This window comes from Bufo bufo, chromosome 1 (assembly GCF_905171765.1).
Source record: "Bufo bufo chromosome 1, aBufBuf1.1, whole genome shotgun sequence".
In the NCBI taxonomy this organism is placed as follows: Eukaryota; Metazoa; Chordata; class Amphibia; order Anura; family Bufonidae; genus Bufo; species Bufo bufo.
The window spans coordinates 354911481-354932500 of record NC_053389.1 but is presented as its reverse complement, the minus strand read 5'-3'; the positions used below and the strand labels follow the sequence as shown (position 1 = coordinate 354932500).

The 21020-nt window shown below is 46.9% G+C and overlaps 1 protein-coding gene across 3 annotated transcripts in view; it reads right to left on the bottom strand.

Moving 5' to 3' along the window:
- Positions 1-16402: 16402 nt before the first annotated feature.
- MAT2B (methionine adenosyltransferase 2B) overlaps positions 16403-21020 on the bottom strand; it is a 115558-nt gene continuing 110940 nt past the window's right edge. For all 3 annotated transcript variants that reach the window (XM_040404896.1, XM_040404882.1, XM_040404888.1), the window contains exon 7: positions 16403-17093. In XM_040404896.1, coding sequence (XP_040260830.1) covers positions 16923-17093 — 171 coding nt within the window. In that variant the 3' untranslated portion in view covers positions 16403-16922. The remainder of the gene's footprint in view (positions 17094-21020) is intronic.

Sequence of the window (21020 nt, the reverse complement as noted above, 5' to 3'; positions counted from 1 at the left end):
GCAGCCTGGCACACATGAGCGACTACATGCTGCAGTGCCTGCTCAACGACAGCAGAATTGCCCACATTTTAACGTGTGCGGACTACTGGGTTGCCACCCTGCTGGATCCCCGGTACAAAGACAATGTGCCCACCTTACTTCCTACACTGGAGCGTGATAGGAAGATGCGCGAGTACAAGCGCACGTTGGTAGACGCGCTACTGAGAGCATTCCCAAATGTCACAGGGGAACCAGTGGAAGCCCAAGGCGAAGGCAGAGGAGGAGCAAGAGGTCGCCAACGCAGCTGTGTCACGGCCAGCTCCTCTGAGGGCAGGGTTAGCATGGCAGAGATGTGGAAAAGTTTTGTCACCACGCCACAGCTAACTGCACCACCACCTGATACGGAACGTGTTAGCAGGAGGCAACATTTCACTAACATGGTGGAACAGTACCTGTGCACACCCCTCCACGTACTGACTGATGGTTCGGCCCCATTCAACTTCTGGGTCTCCAAATTGTCCACGTGGCCAGAGCTAGCCTTTTATGCCTTGGAGGTGCTGGCCTGCCCAGCGGCCAGCGTTTTGTCTGAACGTGTATTCAGCACGGCAGGGGGCGTCATTACAGACAAACGCAGCCGCCTGTCTACAGCCAATGTGGACAAGCTGACGTTCATAAAAATGAACCAGGCATGGATCCCACAGGACCTGTCCATCCCTTGTGCAGATTAGACATTACCTACCTCCCCTTAACAATATATTATTGTACTCCAGGGCACTTCCTCATTCAATCCTATTTTTATTTTCATTTTACCATTATATTGCGGGGCAACCCAAAGTTGAATGAACCTCTCCCCTGTCTGGGTGCCGGGGCCTAAATGTGTGACAGTGGACTGTTCCAGTGGTGGGTGACGTGAAGCCTGATTCTCTGCTATGACATGAAGACTGATTCTGTGCTGACATGAAGCCAGATTCTCTGTTACGCGACCTCTCTCCTCTGCCTGGGTGCCTGGGCCTAAATATGTGACAGTGGCCTGTTCCAGTGGTGGGTGACGTGAAGCCTGATTCTCTGCTATGACATGAAGACTGATTCTGTGCTGACATGAAGCCAGATTCTCTGTTACGGGACCTCTCTCCTCTGTCTGGGTGCCGGGGCCTAAATATGTGACAGTGGCCTGTTCCAGTGGTGGGTGACGTGAAGCCTGATTCTCTGCTATGACATGAAGACTGATTCTGTGCTGACATGAAGCCAGATTCTCTGTTACGGGACCTCTCTTCTCTGTCTGGGTGCCAGGGCCTAAATGTGTGACAGTGGCCTGTTCCAGTGGTGGGTGACGTGAAGCCTGATTCTCTGCTATGACATGAAGACTGATTCTGTGCTGACATGAAGCCAGATTCTCTGTTACGGGACCTCTCTCCTCTGTCTGGGTGCCTGGGCCTAAATATGTGACAGTGGCCTGTTCCAGTGGTGGGTGACGTGAAGCCTGATTCTCTGCTATGACATGAAGACTGATTCTGTGCTGACATGAAGCCAGATTCTCTGTTACGCGACCTCTCTCCTCTGCCTGGGTGCCTGGGACTAAATATGTGACAGTGGCCTGTTCCAGTGGTGGGTGATGTGAAGCCTGATTTTCTGCTATGACATGAAGACTGATTCTCTGCTGACATGAAGCCTGAATCTCTGTTATGGGACCTCTCTCCTCTGCCTGGGTGCCTGGGCCTAAATATGTGACAGTGGCCTGTTCCAGTGGTGGGTGATGTGAAGCCTGATTCTCTGCTATGACATGCAGACTGATTCTCTGTTACGGGACCTCTCTCCTCTGCCCGGGCCTAAATATCTGACAATGGACTGTTACAGTGGTGGGTGACGTGAAGCCAGATTCTCTGCTATGGCATGAAGACTGATTCTCTGCTGATGTGAAGCCAGATTCTCTGCTATGGGACCTCTCTCCAATTGATATTGGTTTTTATTTTTATTTTAATTCATTTCCCTATCCACATTTGTTTGCAGGGGATTTACCTACATGTTGCTGCCTTTTGCAGCCCTCTAGCTCTTTCCTGGGCTGTTTTACAGCCTTTTTAGTGCCGAAAAGTTCGGGTCCCCATTGACTTCAATGGGGTTCGGGTTTGGGACGAAGTTCGGGTCGGGTTCGGATCCCGAACATTTCTGGGAAGTTCGGCCGAACTTCTCGAACCCGAACATCCAGGTGTTCGCTCAACTCTACTTCTAAGCCTTGTAACATCCCCCAAAAATAAAATTTCATTCCCAAAATGATCCTAGCATGATGAAGACATATTGGAAATGTAAAGTAATAACAAATTTGTGTAGGTATTAATATGTATTATAGAAGTAGAGAAATTGAAACTTTTTTTTATAAATAAAAAAAGATATTTTTTTTTACTCCATTTTACCAGTGTCATGAAGTACAATATGTGACGAAAAAGCAATCTCAGATTGGCCTGGATAAGTCAAAGCATTTTAAAGTTATTCACACATAAAGTGACACTGGTCAGATTTGCAAAAAGTGGCCGGGTCCTGAAGGTGAAAATGAGCTCGGTCCTTAAGGGATAAGGCTGTGCGGCCGGTCTGTCTTCTCTTTCAAAGTTAGTATATTGGCCATAATCCTGAGGCAAGAGGCTGGCAAACCGCCCCCTCCAAAACCCAGTGGCGAAGTTAGTTTCGCCACACTCTTCCCCTAGAAAACCTGGTCGTGGGCTGTCTTCCATACAGGTTTTCCTATCTTTCCAAGGTTTTAGTAAATTAACATGGTAAACCTGCTCCGGCTTTCGCTTCCCCGGCTGGTGTACCTTGTAATTTACCTCTCCAATTTTTTCACGTACCTCGTAGGGCCCCTACCACCTAGCTAGGAACTTATTGTCCACGGTCGGCACCAGAACCAAAACCCGATCACCCAGGTTAAAGATCCGGACCCGAGCCTGCCGCTTATAGATCAGACTCTGGGCTCGCTGAGTGGCCTCCATATGCTCCCTGACAAGAGGCTAAATGGCCTCCATCCGCTGTTGCATCTTGGTAACATATTCAAGGACGCTTTTATGGGGAGTTGGTTGTTGTTCCCACGCCTCTTTGGCTATGTCAACCAAGCTACAAGGATGTCTGCCATAAAGCAATTAGAAGGGCAAGAACCCAGTAGAGGCACCTCTCACACTGCGAACATGAGATAGGGCAGAATAAGGTCCCAATCCTTTCCATCTTTGGACACCACCCTTTTTAACATGGTTTTTAGAGTTTTGTTAAACCTTTCAACCTGTCCATCAGTTTGTGGATGGTACACGGACGTCCGTAACTATTTAATACACAGCAACTTGCAGAGTTCCCTCATGACCTGGGACATAAAAGGAGTCCCCTGGTCAGTCAGGACCTCTTTAGGTAGCCCCACTTTGGAGAACATCTCTATTAGCTCTTTAGCTATAAGTTTTGCCGATGTATGTCGCAGTCGCACTGCCTCCGGGTACCGAGTGGGGTAATCAAGGTCAACCAAGATATGTTGGTGTCCCCTAGCGGACTTTGGTACTGGGCCTACTAGGCCCATAACGATTCTCTCAAACGGTACCTCGATGATCAGGAGGGGTACCAAAGGGCTGCGGAACAGGTGCTGGGGGCTAGTTGCCTGGCAGGTCGGGAAAGACTTACAGAACTCGTCCACCTCCTTAAACACACTGGGCCAGTAAAACCGTTGTAGTATCCGGTCCTGTGTTTTCTGAATTCCCAGATGACCCCCGAGAACATACTGGTGGGCTAACTAACACAAGTTTGCGATAAGCCTGGGGCACCACCAACTGTTCAATGGATTCACATCGCAGCTGGTTTACACGATACAACATACCCTGATGAACCACAAAACGGGGGAACACCGACTCTGACCCTGGTTGTTGTGGTTGACCATCTACCATTAACACATTTTCCCAGGCTCAGGATAGAGTTGGATCTCGGTGTTGTGCAGTAACGAAATTATCCCCAGAGACATTGAGGTCTGCCAGCTCAGGACCTGGCGGCAAGTCCTCCATGTTTCCTACCATTACACTTAGCGGGGTTGCCTCCCCCTCTTCCACCGAAATGGCGGTCACCCCTACCGCTGACCCTTCGGACTCAGGTTCCCAAGGTTCTGGTCTCCCCCCAGAGCCGGGCCACTCTGATAGGGTTACACCTGTCTCATGGGTATCAGTCACTCTCGGAAAAGGCCACAGTCCCGGGAAGCCTGGACAGTCTCTCCATATTATAAGTTTATAAGGTAGACAGGTTGCGACAGCCACCTCGTGGGTCCACTGGCCGGAAACTGTGGACAGAGACACCATAGCTGTAGGGTAGTCTTTTAAGTCCCCATGTATACACACGACCCCTACTTTACGGCCAGTATACTCATGACTCCGTACCAGGGGAGCCCTTACCAGGGTCACCAGACTCCCCGAGTCCAACAAAGCCTCCGCTGGAGTGTCTCCCACCTCCACCTGGCACAGGTGATTCAGTGTCTCCAGAGCACCCACTGCACACAGCTTCCTGGCATACAATGATTGACGGAAGCCATAGTTTGTGTCCATGGGTTCCCCCTGCTGTGGACAGTCCGCTCGAACATGTCCAGGCTTCAGACACCTCCAGCAGACTATTGGAGCGGGGTCCACATCCCGGGCAGGTTTGGTGGGCACCAGTCGTCCGGGGTGGAGAGATAGGAGATTTGACTGCCCCCCTCCCAAAAGAACCCCCCTGTAGATTCCGGGTTGCCTCATAGAGCTCCACCAGGTCGACCATCTCCAGCGCATTACCTGGAGAGACCTGGCCAATCCATTGCTTGAGAGGGGGTGGCAGAGCCCTACAGAACCTGTCTGCTAACAACCGGTCCAGCATAGCAGTAGGGCTCAGCACGTCAGGTTGTAGCCACTTTTACAACAGGATGAGCAGGTTATAATACTGGGGTCTCACGGGCTGAGCTGGGTTGAACCCCCAACTGATGCAGCACATTCACCCCCAGTCTTGCCAAACTCTTACTTTTTGGTAGTCGGCCGCTTGATTGTCCGGCAAGTCAAAATACACCCGCTGGGACTCTGATACCAGAAAAGGAGCGACAACCTCAGCCCACTGGTCTTGGGGCAGCTTTTCCCTGGTGGCCACTTTCTCAAACATCGCCAGGTAGGTATCGACGTCGTCTGCGGGGGTCATTTTAGGGATCTCTGCACGGGCTGCTTTCAGGGCATCGTGGACGCTTGGGGTTGGCTCCTGCTGTCTGCGAAGCCATCACGTGTTATAGCAGCAAGTGGTTGGTCTCTTGCTGCTGCATATTAGCCTTGCGTTGCTGCAGGTTGGTCTCTCGCTGCTGCAGATTAGCCTCCATGAGGGCCTTCACAACAGCCTCCATTTTGTCACGTGACACGTTTGAATCTAGCTGGTTTGATAAATGGCATACAACCGTGTGCAACCCCAAAAATATTTTCGCGTTCACGCCAGCCTCACTGCGCTTGCCCGCTCCAAGCCACCAATTGTAGGGATTTGCTCTGGTAGGCAGGGTAAGCGGATGCAATACAGAGGCAAGACCACAGTTGAAAAGCAAAAGTTCAGTGTTTAATCACACAAAAAGGCAGAAAAGAAAAACAATACTTTGCAGGGTCCTGGTGTTAATTCACACAGCAAGAGTCCACAGAATAAAACATGTCACCAGCAGTCTACAGCAGGCTTTAGGGTGCCTGACTCCCAGCAGGCGGCTCTCATGTGACTCTTAGCCTTGCAGCATGGCGGAACTCCTCAGCTCCCAAACAGAGCTTCCACAGCTCCACTATCACCTGGAGGATCATTCCACACCCAGCTGAGCTGCTGGCTGGGTTTTTAAATACCAGACCAAAACCTGGCCTGGAATGTTGGGAACAGCCACCCACCCTGCTCTTTGGCTGCTCCCAATAAGAACCGGCTTTACAGCCACACTAAGTAAAAACAGTGTCAGCGAGCACTAGCTGCCGCTGACACACAAAATTACCGGTTCCTATCTCATCGAGGCCAGGAACCTTGGCGACACGTACCTTTCGTCAATGACGGACCCTTGCACCATCCTACAAAAGGCATAGAACTGTAGGTGGTGCAGAAATGTAAGTAGGAGAGGCTCACACACGTGGGTGGAGCACATGCATCAGTTAAGTGGGTGACTCCCTGAGGAAACAGTGCTAAATCAAATTGGCAGATATCTTGCCATGAGGTGCAGATTTTAAATTACACTGACATTCTTTGGATCTGCCTAATTTGGCATGCATCTGAGATATACATCAGAAAATCTGAAGGGAACCGTTCACATGTGCATATACCCTAAATGTAAGTCACACATAGTGTAAAAACACTGTGAAAACTGAGGCGAAATCTGCAGTTTGCTGTGGATTTTGCCACTAAGGAATACCAGCAGGATTCAATCTGTCTCGCCATACCCTTATAGGTTAAACATAGGCTTCCCAGTTCACACAATGGCATACTCTCAATACCGTATCAACTATGTAACTTGAATTTTTCTTTTTTTTGGACACTGTATCCAAAAATCATGGACAGCCAAATTTTTTTTTTTTTTTTTACGGAGAGACTGGAAAACCACAATGACCACAAGGTAATACATGTCTATGTATACAGTGAGCCATAAAATGATGATAATAATGACAAGTTATAATGATCTGATCAATTATCACCAGCCTTAAAAATATCACGGACACATGTACAGTACAGACCAAAAGTTTGGACACACCTTCTCATTCAAAGAGTTTTCTTTATTTTCATGACTATGAAGGCATCAAAACTATGAATTAACACATGTGGAATTATATACATAACAAACAAGTGTGAAACAACTGAAAATATGTCATATTCTAGGTTCTTCAAAGTAGCCACCTTTTGCTTTGATTACTGCTTTGCACACTCTTGGAATTCTCTTGATGAGCTTCAAGAGGTAGTCCCCTGAAATGGTCTTCCAACAGTCTTGAAGGAGTTCCCAGAGATGCTTAGCACTTGTTGGCCCTTTTGCCTTCACTCTGCGGTCCAGCTCACCCCAAACCATCTCGATTGGGTTCAGGTCAGGTGACTGTGGAGGCCAGGTCATCTGGTGCAGCACCCCATCACTCTCCTTCATGGTCAAATAGCCCTTACTTTCAAAGTTTTCACAATTTTTCGGCTGACTGACTGACCTTCATTTCTTAAAGTAATGATGGCCACTCGTTTTTATTTACTTAGCTGCTTTTTTCTTGCCATAATACAAATTCCAACAGTCTATTCAGTAGGACTATCAGCTGTGTATCCACCTGACTTCTCCTCAACGCAACTGATGGTCCCAACCCCATTTATAAGGCAAGAAATCCCACTTATTAAACCTGACAGGGCACACCTGTGAAGTGAAAACCATTTCAGGGGTCTACCTCTTGAAGCTCATCAAGAGAATGCCAAGAGTGTGCAAAGCAGTAATCAAAGCAAAAGGTGGCTACTTTGAAGAACCTAGAATATGACATATTTTTAGTTGTTTCACACTTGTTTGTTATGTATATAATTCCACGTGTTAATTCATAGTTTTGATGCCTTCAGTGTGAATCTACAATTTTCATAGTCATGAAAATAAAGAAAACTCTTTGAATGAGAAGGTGTGTCCAAACTTTTGGTCTGTACTGTATATCGTGCATAGCAAGCCGACTGCCATCTGCCCAACTTCTTAATAACATGCACTGAGACGTTGTGCTTGGAGGCCGCGAAGCAGCACCAGTGTGAAGGGAATGCCCTGTGGTGGAACTGACCCCGACATTCCTCAACAATATTCGGATGAATTTGAGAAAGTTCTGAAAACGCAAAGGCACAGAACCCAGCCTTAGGCCTCATGCACACGACCGTTGTGTGCATCCGTGGCCGTTGTGCCGCTTTTTTTCGTGGACCCATTGACTTTCAATGGGTCCGTGGAAAAATCGGAAAATGCACCGTTTTGCAGCGGAGACCGTGATCCATGTATCCTGTCCGTCAAAAAAATATGACCTGTCCTATTTTTTTGACGGACAACGGTTCACGGACCCATTCAAGTCAATGGGTCCGTGAAAGAACACGGATGCACACAAGATTGGCATCCGCATCCGTAATCCGTAGGTTACTTTAATACAGACGGATCCGAAGATCCGTCTGCATAAAAGCTTTTTCAGAGCACTTCGTGAAAACTCAGATCCGACAGTATATTCTAACACAGAGGCGTTCCCATGGTGATGGGGACGATTCAGGTTAGAATATACAAAAAGAACTGTGTACATGACTGCCCCCTGCTGCCTGGCAGGTGCTGCCAGGCAGCAGGGGGCAGTCCCCCATCCCCTGTAGTTAACACATTGGTGGCCAGTGGGCCCCCCTCCCTCCCCTGTAGTTAACTCGTTGGTGGCCAGTGGGCCCCCCTCCCTCCCCTGTAGTTAACTCGATGGTGGCCATTGGGCCCCCTCCCTCCCCTGTAGTTAACTCGTTGGTGGCCAGTGGGCCTTCTCCCCTCCCTCCCCTGTAGTTAACTCGTTGGTGGCCAGTGGAATTCAAGAGAATTCCAAGAGTGTGCAAAGCAGTAATCAAAGCAAAAGGTGGCTACTTTGAAGAACCTAGAATATGACATATTTTCAGTTGTTTCACACTTGTTTGTTATGTATATAATTCCACATGTGTTAATTCATAGTTTTGATGCCTTCATAGTCATGAAAATAAAGAAAACTCTTTGAATGAGAAGGTGTGTCCAAACTTTTGGTCTGTACTGTACATGTGTCCGTGATATTTTTAAGGCTGGTGATAATTGATCAGATCATTATAACTTGTCATTATTATCATCATTTTATGGCTCACTGTATACATAGACATGTATTACCTTGTGGTCATTGTGGTTTTCCAGTCTCTCCGTAAAAAAAAAAAAAAAAAAAAATTTGGCTGTCCATGATTTTTGGATACAGTGTCCAAAAAAAAGAAAAATTCAAGTTACATAGTTGATACGGTATTGAGAGTATGCCATTGTGTGAACTGGGAAGCCTATGTTTAACCTATAAGGGTATGGCGAGACAGATTGAATCCTGCTGGTATTCCTTAGTGGCAAAATCCACAGCAAACTGCAGATTTCGCCTCAGTTTTCACAGTGTTTACACTATGTGTGGCTTACATTTAGGGTATATGCACATGTGAACGGTTCCTTTCAGATTTTCTGATGTATATCTCAGATGCATGCCAAATTAGGCAGATCCAAAGAATGTCAGTGTAATTTAAAATCTGCACTTCATGGCAAGATATCTGCCAATTTGATTTAGCACTGTTTCCTCAGGGAGTCACCCACTTAACTGATGCATGTGCTCCACCCACGTGTGTGAGCCTCTCCTACTTACATTTCTGCACCACCTACAGTTCTATGCCTTTTAAACTGGGACTCCGATCGGTACTCTCAGCTGCCACCAATGATAGGGGGAGATTTTAATTAGGAGGGAGGGGAGAAGGCCCACTGGCCACCAACGAGTTAACTACAGGGGAGGGAGGGGGGGGCCCACTGGCCACCAACGAGTTAACTACAGGGGAGGGAGGGGGGGCCCACTGGCCACCAACGAGTTAACTACAGGGGAGGGAGGGGGGCCGGCCGCACTGGCCACCATCGAATTAACTACAGGGGAGGGAGGGGGGCCCACTGGCCACCAACGAGTTAACTACAGGGGAGGGAGGGGGGCCCACTGGCCACCAACGAGTTAACTACAGGGGAGGGAGGGGGGCCGGCCGCACTGGCCACCATCGAATTAACTACAGGGGAGGGAGGGGGGCCCACTGGCCACCAACGAGTTAACTACAGGGGAGGGAGGGGGGCCCACTGGCCACCAACGAGTTAACTACAGGGGAGGGAGGGGGGCCCACTGGCCACCAACGAGTTAACTACAGGGGAGGGAGGGGGGCCCACTGGCCACCAACGAGTTAACTACAGGGGAGGGAGGGGGGCCCACTGGCCACCAACGAGTTAACTACAGGGGAGGGAGGGGGGCCGGCCGCACTGGCCACCATCGAGTTAACTACAGGGGAGGGAGGGGGGCCCACTGGCCACCATCGAGTTAACTACAGGGGAGGGAGGGGGGCCCACTGGCCACCAATGAGTTAACTACAGGGGAGGGAGGGGGGGGGGCCGGCCGCACTGGCCACCAATGTGTTAACTACAGGGGGGGGGGGCTGCCCCCTGCTGCCTGGCAGCACCTGCCAGGCAGCAGGGGGCAGTCATGTACACAGTTCTTTTAGTATATTCTAACCTGAAGCGTCCCCATCACCATGGGAACGCCTCTGTGTTAGAATATACTGTCGGATTAGAGTTTCACGATGTAACTCAAATCCAAAGGTATATTCTAACATAGAGGCGTTCCCATAATGATGGGGACGCTTCAAGTTAAAATATACCATCGGATTGGAGAAAACTCCGATCCTATGGTATATTAACTCCTGACTTTACATTGAAAGTCAATGAGGGACGGATCCGTTTGAAATTGCACCATATTGTGTCAACGTCAAACGGATCCGTCCCCATTGACTTGCATTGTAATTCAGGACGGATCCGTTTGGCTCCGCACGGCCAGGCGGACACCAAAACGACTTTTTTTTTTCATGTCTGTGGATCCTCCAAAAATCAAGGAAGACCCACGGACGAAAAAACGGTCACGGATCATGGAAAAACGGAACCCGTTTTTGCGGACCGCAAAAAAATACGGTCGCGTGCATGAGGCCTTAGCAGAAGAGCATCCCCTGGGGTTGCTTTGGAAAAGCATGTCCAATCATGCACTGCCATAACTGGGCACCACTTATTACCAGTGGGGAAGTATCTAACCTCTGTGAGCTGACCCGCTCGGGCCGTCTTTGTGGACATTAAAGTAAGAACTTAGCATGACCCATCCCATGACAGCTGATCCTTCCTCAAATAGCTCTTGCATGTTGTGGCGCAGGTGAACTCGCCTGGTCTGAGGAAGCCATAGAAGGCTAGGTACATGGTTGTCTTGATCAATAAACTAGCGTGCTTACTGAAGGGGTTTTGCGTAGTCTATCTGAACATTGACCCTGTAAATGGCTGTCGTGTATGGCGGGCCACGGCGGACCCCTTCTGGATACCCTTCAGTAGCATTCTAATTGGATGGGCTGAAAACTAGGAGGGTAGATTAGGATGCCATACATACAAATGATGTTGAATCCCAGCCGGGTATAACTTAATAGTGCTAAATGACAGCTTGTGGTGAAAGTGGAAAAAAAAAATGCAGCAAAGGCCAGTAGGTGAGAGATGTTGCCCACTCCTGCCGAAGAATGGGTTCTCTTAAAATTACAGAACGAGGTCCATGCCTTCTTATATATCCTCAGAGTGTTACAGGACAGGGCTTTAGTTATAAGGGACCTGGCGGTGGCGAGATGAACCATTAGTCCATCACTAGCTGGTCGAGCCTGGGCACTGGTGATGGTACGCGGTCTGCTTGTGGAGAGACCTGCAAAAAGAGAAGAGCCAATAGCCCTATATGGAAACCTGCGGAAAGACCATTGATAACATACTGTACCCAGTCTGCATGTGGATGGGACCCTAACAGGATAAGACAACATCCCTGTGCAGACCAAAGGTTAAGTGTTGCTGGTGGGTCAGGTTCTGTACCCCCTATCTCACCGTTCCACTTCGTTCCAGCCAACATTCCATAGTAAATAATTGACAGCAAGTACGTGAACTTAGCGTCCTTACTCATAACTGCTCATGAGGCGCCAGACAACAAGATCATAGTATGTGGGGAGGTCTCGTGGTCCTCAAATCTAAGGACGTGAGGTTGAATAGAAACTCTGGTATGCAGAGTTTCTATTCAACCTCACGTCCTTAGATTTGAGGACCACGAGACCTCCCCACATACTATGATCTTGTTGTCTGGCGCCTCATGAGCAGTTATGAGTAAGGACGCTAAGTTCACGTACTTGCTGTCAATTATTTACTATCAAATGTTGGCTGGAACAAAGTGGAACGGTGAGATAGGGGGTACAGAACCTGACCCACCAGCAACACTAGCCTGGAGGATAGAAGAACCTGCCGGACTTTGGCACACCAAACGGGCAGCTGTATCGCCTGCCTCGACCGACTCTAGCCTGGCCTGAAAGTTCAACATTGATGACGCCATGGAGTTGATGGCCGCGTGTAGTTGCGTAAGCGAGGTCTGAATAGTGTCTATGGACACCACCTGCGGATTTTGGACCTCTGGAACTGAAGACAGAACAGTTCCGCCTTCCTTGCAGAAGCTGGAAATGGAATGCCTCTTTTGGATAACTCTGCCATCAACTTGGGCACAGTCCATGACCTTAATGATGGTGTGGAGTCTCTTGCGGAATGGGACACCACGCTCCCACGGGATGATGATGTATCGCCCATCAATGACTCTTGAGACATCCTACTAAAACACAACATGATTAATGCAGAAGATGAATACCCAACACCAGTTTGTGCCATTCACCAGTATTACGGACCACCGATGTGCCAAGAACCGCCGTACCAGCACACGACATGCCGTCCAGCATGCGGAGCACCCCTTCACCGAAGTGACTGAATATGGGAAGATGTGTATATAGCAGAATAGAATGTGACCTAAGTAGCCTTGCAAGCCCCGAATGAGTGTAGACTGAGACATGAGAGAGGACGAGGCATACAGTGTAGAACCGTATCCTGTGGTCGTCACAGGACTCAAACGTGTCTGTAGACGTGACAGACGTATCGAATTCATGCCTGTAAACGTGACAGGACTTAAAGGGACACCGTCGGGCCCAATAAGCATTTTTAGCTATATATATGCAGGTATAGGTTTTCTAATGTGTATTAAAAAACATAAGTATACCCCCTGTCCACCTTATAAATACAGTAAAATCATGTTTGATAGCCTGATAGAATCGCTCTCCTTTGCGCCCAAGGGGCAGCGTTTCAGCTCCACTTGTGCCCAGCCGCGTGTAGCTGAAACGCCGCCCCTTGGGCGCAAAGGAGAGCGATTCTATCAGGTTATCAAACATGATTTTACTGTATTTATAAGGTGGACAGGGGGTATACTTATATGTTTTTAATACACATTAGAAGACCTATGCCTGCATATATATAGCTAAATATGCTTATTGGGCCTGTCACTGTCCCTTTAAGGTTTTTCTTAATTTTTTTTATTTTATTTATATTTTTTATTTTTTTCCTTTTTTCTCTCTTTTTTTTTGGCAACTGCTACCTTGCTGATGAAATGACGGAACGTAGCTGAACATGTTAAAAACGGAGTATTAGCAACTGATGCAACCCCCTAGTCTTAAATCTACTCCCGTGATGCACAATAGCTTACTTTGACCCTGATGCTAAATGTGTCTACTAAGAATAGCTGCGTCTGCTGGTACAAAGCCGTGCATCGGGTGGATAGAAGGAGCCACGAACCCATGGACTCATATATGAAAGAAAAACCTGTAGACAATTGACCCAATAATTGATAAGTAACGCACTGCTTGAGATGACCCCACTAGAGAAGATGATGGGCAATCAACTTGCGACACATGCTGCGGAACCTTAAAGAGAATCTTGTATTTGATTTTTTTTATTGATTTTTTTCCCAACCCAAACTCCCAGACCAGATGAATCAAGAGCCTACCAGAATCAAAACAGCCTTGCATGCACCCCTGCCTCACTACGAGCACAGCGGCCCGTGCTATACATTGCAATGTGTCGAGAGCGGAGTCGCACTGACTCCTGCAACCTGAGAGTCTGCCACGTGGGGAACAGATTTAAATTATTTTATTTTTTCATTTTTATTAAACTGCCACTTTTTTTATTTTATTTTCTCAACCCACACACAATTTTTTATTTGAACCACTATCACCTGCTGCCTGGAGGTTCCAGCAGACCAGATGAATCAAGAGCCTACCAGAATTAAAACAGCCTTGCATGCACCCCTGCCTCACTACGAGCACGGCGGCCCGTGCTATACATTACAATGTGTCAAGAGCGGAGTCGTGCTGACTCCTGCCACCTGAGAGACTGCCTAAGGCAGCAGAGCGAGGCTCCCCCCCTGCCCAGCAAGGCCCCGATCTTACTGCTGGAAGACGTGAACGCTGGGATGTAGACATCGATGCCGATGAGAGGCAAAGACAGTATACTCACGTGCGTACAGGCGCCCGGAAGTGATGCAGAAACGAGCCGCCGGTAAGGTGAGGAGGAGGCTGCGGCTTATAAGCAGTATAGCCCCGCCTCCCCTCACACAAATGCGGCAAATAGCCATTTGCCTATAACATACATATATATATTTATATATTATGACGAAAAAAGGACCGCACTCCAGGTAAAAAAGCAGTGGTGTTTAATCAGCCATGTGGATGGGTGATTAAACACCATGCTTTTTTACCTGGAGTGCGGTCCTTTTTTCATCATTGTTCATCTGGGGTAAGCAGCTACATCCCTGGACCTAGCACCCATATTGCTTGTCTCCAGTGCCGCCGCCATTATTTTTTATAATATATATTTTTTTTTTTTTCCATTCAACTCCTTGATTAACTCGTTTCTGGGGGAAATGGAGAAAAAAGAAAAAAAAAAAAAACAATTCCACCATTGTTTCTTGTGTTCAAAATTTTGTGCTGTTCACTAAGGAGCATAATTAACATATTACCTTTAGGCTACATTCACACGAACGTATTTTATTTCCGTTCTTTTATTTTTGAGGATAGGATGCAGACCCATTCATTTCAATGGGTCCACAAAAAATGCAGACAGCTTACCATGTGCTATCCGCATCCGTGTGTCCGTTCCATAGCCCGGGAAAAAAAAAATATAATAGAACATGTCCTATTCTTGTCCGTTTTGCGGACAAGGATAGGCATTGTTACAATGGATCCGTAAAAAAAAAAAACATGCCACTTCTAGTAGAAATAATACAGGAATGGCACATCAGAGCCATAAGACTATATGCTCCAGAATTGTTATTACATGGGGAATACATGAAGATATTAAACCAGGAATGTCAGGAGCGGTGAAGGGTCCTTTTTAACAAAATATGCAGAGACAGATTTTAGAAATATACAGTGTTTTATTTTAAAGTCAACTTACAAGTGCTGAATAAGGTTTCAGTTAACCTTGGAAAAACATTGGCCTAAACTTGTAAAGAATGATTGGACTTGCACTGGTAGAACATACTGAAGATGAAGGTATGGCAAACACAATGTATGCCATCAGAAATAGTAGACCACAGAGTGTGGTATTTCTCCATGGCAGCATATTTCTGGAAAACAAAATCTGAAAAACACTCCTACTTTTAATCAAGAAATACTACACTTCTTAAATTCAAAGGGGTTGCCTAGGATTCCTCCCCTCCCCACCGGACCTTCGAAGAGAAAACATACTTACCTGCTCCCCGGTGGCTGGTTCCAGCTCCGTCTTCATAGCGACACTTTGGTCCCCACATGTAAGCTTCCACCATAGACTAAGGGCTGTTTCACACGAGTGAGTCCATTACAGGAATGTGTGAGAGTGATCCTCCATCCTGGTCTTGCAGGAGTACACTGCATTATCATGATTTATAATGTTGTGTGCCTCTGCATGACCTTAGACTTCCTTCACACTGGCTTTAGGCTTGTCCAGCAGGAGAACAGCCTGCCGGATCTGTACTGTTTGAACACGTGTGCTGCCGGAAGCCCCATTCACTAAAGTAGAGACAGGCCTGAAATGTGGCCGCAGCACATTATAGTGAATGGGGCCGGGATTCTGGCAGCACACATGTACAAACATGCCGGAACAGCCTGCCAGACAAGCCTAATGCCAGTGTGATAGAAACCTTACTTCTCCAGAAACATAGTGACATAAAGTTGTCAGTATAATCCTGTAGAAGTGAGGTCAAGCAGAGGCACATAGCATTATAAATCAGTATAATTCCATGCTCTTCTGCAAGTCCAGAACGGAGCATCACACTCACACACTATGCGATTCCCGCAATGGACTCACTTGGGTGAAACAGCCCTAAAACCTGTATTACACTGGGTTGGCCAGATGATTGCTAATAAGCATTTGAAGGAACTCTCGTTAGCGATGATCTGCCTTTGTAAAAGTGCCGCCGATTACCTGATGAACAAGCAAACGGTCGCTCGTCAGGCAATCGCATATTTTATACAGACACAAAAATCTATGTTTGCCGTCTGCAGGTTGAACCATCTAATCTCGCCACTTGGCTGAGGCCAGTCATTGGCTTCTGCAGCACACCTGAAGTTTACATGCGGGAACCGAAGTGCTGTGAAGACACCCAGGAACCTACGAATCTGTCCTTGTTATGTTATGGAGACACAGGCGCCCAGTCCCCTGGGGTTACAATACAGTAGTCAGAGCTGTGCCTTAACCACATCACATGACAAAGGATAGATTTTATCACTGGAAATAAAGGATGAGTTTTCTTTTGTACAGACTGACTGCTAGCAGAGATCCTGAAAACGGGTACAAAACAGGATAATGCTATCACTTTTCATTATAGAAAAAAAGGGACCAAAATTGTGGCACAATAGGGACAACCCTGGTATTTTCTTCTCTTGTTAACACGATGAGCAGAGCACAGGGTACGTGTGGTACACAGCATTGTGCACTAATTGTATAGTGATTTGGCATCAGCACAGCATCAAGTAAATCAAAGTCTTACCCAGCATCAGTCTCCTAATCCACTGACTAAATGATGCCACGGCTGGATCTGCCATGCAGATGGGTTGGAGTATCACATACAGCACACAGAAGGCAGAGTACAATATATCCAGAAACTATTGTATTTAACTGCTGTCGTGATAATCAGTAAATTGACAGATGATAACAATCGACTTTCTAAGTGTTTATATACCAGAACTGACATTGACAGTTTTTTTCAATGTATATATACTTATTAACAACAATACAAAACTAAATTTCTTCAAGAAAAAAAGTAGAGGAATCAACTTCACCTACAAGGAACAATAAACTAATGGAACATAGTTTGATGCGATTTCTTTTCATCTAAAAATGGCCAAAGGGATTCCCTAATGCCGACTCTGAAGGGTGTCCGCTGCCCAACGCCAAGTGCCTCCAGCCTGGAGCAGTCCAGTTGTGGGTTCCAAGGTCGGGGAGTAGCTCCAACAGGTTCATCTGTGATCTAAACAAATATAAGCACAATTTCCCAATTAACCACTTGTGACCCGGCACTACCTCTGCATTTATCTACCTTATGCTAGAACGCAGCTTCTAGGACTTCCACCAACAAAGAAGCTCAAGGCAAGTCAGAACATGCAAAAAAGGGGAAGAACGATTTAAAACAAGCATCTTGACTTTTTTTTTTACCAAAAGGGTTACTATGCTATAAACATAATTTTACGCTTCTTTCATGCATTAATTTGGTTTGCCATTTTATTCTGTGCAAAAGCTGCTAGAGAAAAAAAAAATGTTTTTATCATGTGACATGCATTTGTTTGCTGAATTATTGTGGCTTTTTTCCTAAATAATGTTTTACTGCAAACATTTTTTTTTCCGCAATCCATGCGATTTTAAAAATGTCATCCTGTGATTTTCAAAGAATCTTACAAGTGAAAAAAAAAAAAACATAAAAAAAAAAGTTTGTGTCAAGTTTCAAGTGAACAAAGTTGTATCACTTCAGCAAATGGCACGCATCATGTAGAGAAGTCACTTACTAATGCATTGTGATTGTCCATATTGCTTCCTTTGCTGGCTTGAATCATTTTTATACCACATTATATACTGCTAGTTTCCGGGGGTTTTGGCCACTGCTGCAGCGCAATTATGAGGTGTCCGGGACAGGAGCTATGGCGCATGCGTGCCCCCATGGTCCCAGCCACCAGAGAGACCAGAGCTTTTTCCTACATGGAAAACAAGGCCACAACTGCTGGATTGTAGGGTGGTTACGAGCAGTGTATAATGTGATGGAAAAATGAATGAAGCCAGCAGAGGAGGCAATATGGACACATTAGTAAGTGCCTTGTATTAACTTTCTCTACAGGATAAATGCCACTTGCTGAAGCAAGACAACTCCTTTAAGTTTAGACCACAGAAAATAATTCAAACAACAAATATTTCATAAAGTGATGACATATTGCTAGAATCCTGAGAGCAAAGGGTATGACCTGATCAGCACAGCAACGCACTCTTGAACTAGGCCACGCTGCGGTTCCCTGCATAGTAGAAGTTGGAGGCCGCTGTGCAGGGAAAAACCCTAAAAGGGATGCAGTGCTAGACCAGCAAGTCTCCTTTATTTTCAGGATTGTTGGGGGTGGGTCCTAAAGGTCAGATCACCACCCATCAAAAATGATAGCATTCCCCATCTATATACAGTGACTGGCTTCAGCAATGACATATCATATACCAGCATATTATATCAGTTCATTGTGCAAGTTTATGGCAGATTTACAGCATGGAAATAGCAATACACTGCAATAGATGACTACTGCATTATATCGTAACAGCGATCAGACCACTGTTGCATGCGAGATTAAAATTAACCAATTAAACAAATAAACTACAGGGGCGTAGCCTGGCCGGCAATGTAGGAGGACGTGCGCGCTAGAGCTCCCGGGCAGCGCTTACAAAGATCCGTCACCATCCTGTGGCTGCGGTGATTTGAACAGCCAGGCACCATCAAAATAACAAGAAAAAAACTCTGTGGCCCCAGGCCGGTATGACCCGCTCTGTCAGGAAGAAAGAGGAGGCGGCGGGACCGACCCCAGCAAAACAACATGGCGCGGCCGTGTCTAATAAAGCGGTGGAGGTCGCAGCGCGCCCGGAACAATATGCCCATGTCCCTCCCACAAAATAGAACCTCGTACCGGAGGATACTCTGCCTGGAGTGATGGCGGAACAAGCGGCGGATTTGGCCGCTCATGCTACAGAGCGAGACTTCTGCTCCCAAGATGGCGAATCCCACGTGGAGGAGTTGAAGGCAAGTGAAGGTGGCCCCCCACTGAGCATAGTTCACTGCACAGTGCCCAAGTACAACCCTCTATACCCACACTCCCGCTGCTGACTGAACCTACTATTAAGGACATATATGCAGCCGTGCACCTATGTAGTGCAGCTCTGATGACCCTTAATACATCCATTGGGTCCCTCCAAGAAAATGTGTCCTTTATTAGACAGGATATCAGGAAAGTTAACGAAAGAATAGCTGAAGCGGAGGGACAAGTAAGCCGACTGGAAGACCAGGTCCCCCCTATTAAACGTGATCTGGCTAAAGTAATACACAACATCACCCTCCTAATAAATAAAACTGAGCATTTGGAAAATAGATTGAGCCGAAATAACCTTCGCATAGTGGGGGTCCCTGAAAAAAAAATAAAGGGTCCCATGCTGTCCTCTTCTTTGAGGACTGGTTCAGAAAGATATTTGGAAAAGACTCTTTCTCCCTTCTTTGCTATAGAGAGATGCAAAATAACCGTGGAGCCCCAGTTATGGGTCTTAAAACACAGTGAAAGCCAGATATCCCTCAAAGGAAGGAAAACCGAGCAAAGGGGTGTCCCCATTACAGAGATCACCAAATCCACCATATTAAGTGGCCCCTATGTCAAGATCCCGCTCTTTTAGAAGCTTTAAGGATGCGACGGGGAAGACCTAAGCCAGTTATCCATCCACAGACAGCTGTTTCGGGGTGTTGCCCCTCATCAGTGTGGAGTAGGATCCTGGCTTGCTATACAGAATGCCGTTTCGCTCACCACCACCAGGAGGCCCTCCGAGACCAATGCGAATGAGGATTTTACATTTTCAAGATAGAGATACCATTCTCCGCAAAGCAAGGGAACACCAGAATCTATCTATCTATAGATGGACATAAAGTCTCTATTTTTCCTGACTTCTCAGCGGAGGTGCAGAGACGACGTGCACGATTCCTGGATGTTAAAAAGCGACTACGCTCACAGAATATACAGTACTCCATGCTATATCCCTCAAAGCTGCGGATAGTGTTTAAAGGAAAGAGCCACTTCTTTGAATCCCCGGAGGATGCCAGCCGTTGGATTGAACAAACGGAAGCCCTATCCTCCGAAAGTTACGAAAACAACTAATAGAAAAGTGGAAAACCGAGGAAAAGGCCCCGGGACCGGACGGACTACCGGGGGAATTTTTTAAACAATATTGGGACTGTCTCCTCCCACATCTTCTAGAGACCTTTAACGATGAGCTACGAATTGGAAAATTACCTACATCTATGAGGGAGGCGATAGTGGTGGTTATTCTGAAGCCCTGAAAGGACCCTGTTAGACCTGACTCCTACAGACCCATTTCTCTTCTATCAAATGATGTGAAATTGCTAGCTAAAATACTGGCCAATCGGCTTAAATTACTCCTTTGATACATAAGGATCAGGCTGGCTTCATGCCGCATAGGAGCACGGCCAATAATCTCCGTCGACTGTTCTTGAATCTCCAGAGACCGTTAAATACTGGAGGATGTCGCGCAATATCCTTGTACGCTGCCAAGGCTTTCGACAGCGTAGAATGGGAATACCTGTGGGAAGTCTTGGAGGCCATGGGATTTGGGCGGGGTTTTGTCTCCTGGGTCAAATTACTGTATAACTCCCCGCTAGCAAGGATTAGAGCCAATGGGATACTTTCCGATCACTTCCCTTTACACAGGGGTACACAACAGGGTTGCCCCTTGTCCCTCCTGTTATTTGCGATAGCAATTGAGCCCCTGGCCTGTCTTCTACTTAACTCCCCACATTGGAAGGGATTTCCAGTAGGCCCCCAGGAAGAAAGAGTCTCGACATACGCAGACGACTTATTACTATACGTGGGAGATCTACAGAAGTCCATAGACCCCGTAATGAAGGAGATTGTTGATTTGGCGAAATATTCTGGGCTAAGAATAGATTGGGACAAGGCCACAATTCTCCCACTGGATCCTACCCGCCACAATTAGACCTCGCCCGTACACCCCTGCAGCTGACCACTTACTTCAAATACTTAGGTGTGATGATAACACCAATACCAGCCGAATACATAAAACTGAATTTAGAGCCACCAATTGCTAAATTTGTAGTCAAAACGAATGTTTAGTGTAAGCTGCCCCTTACGGTAAT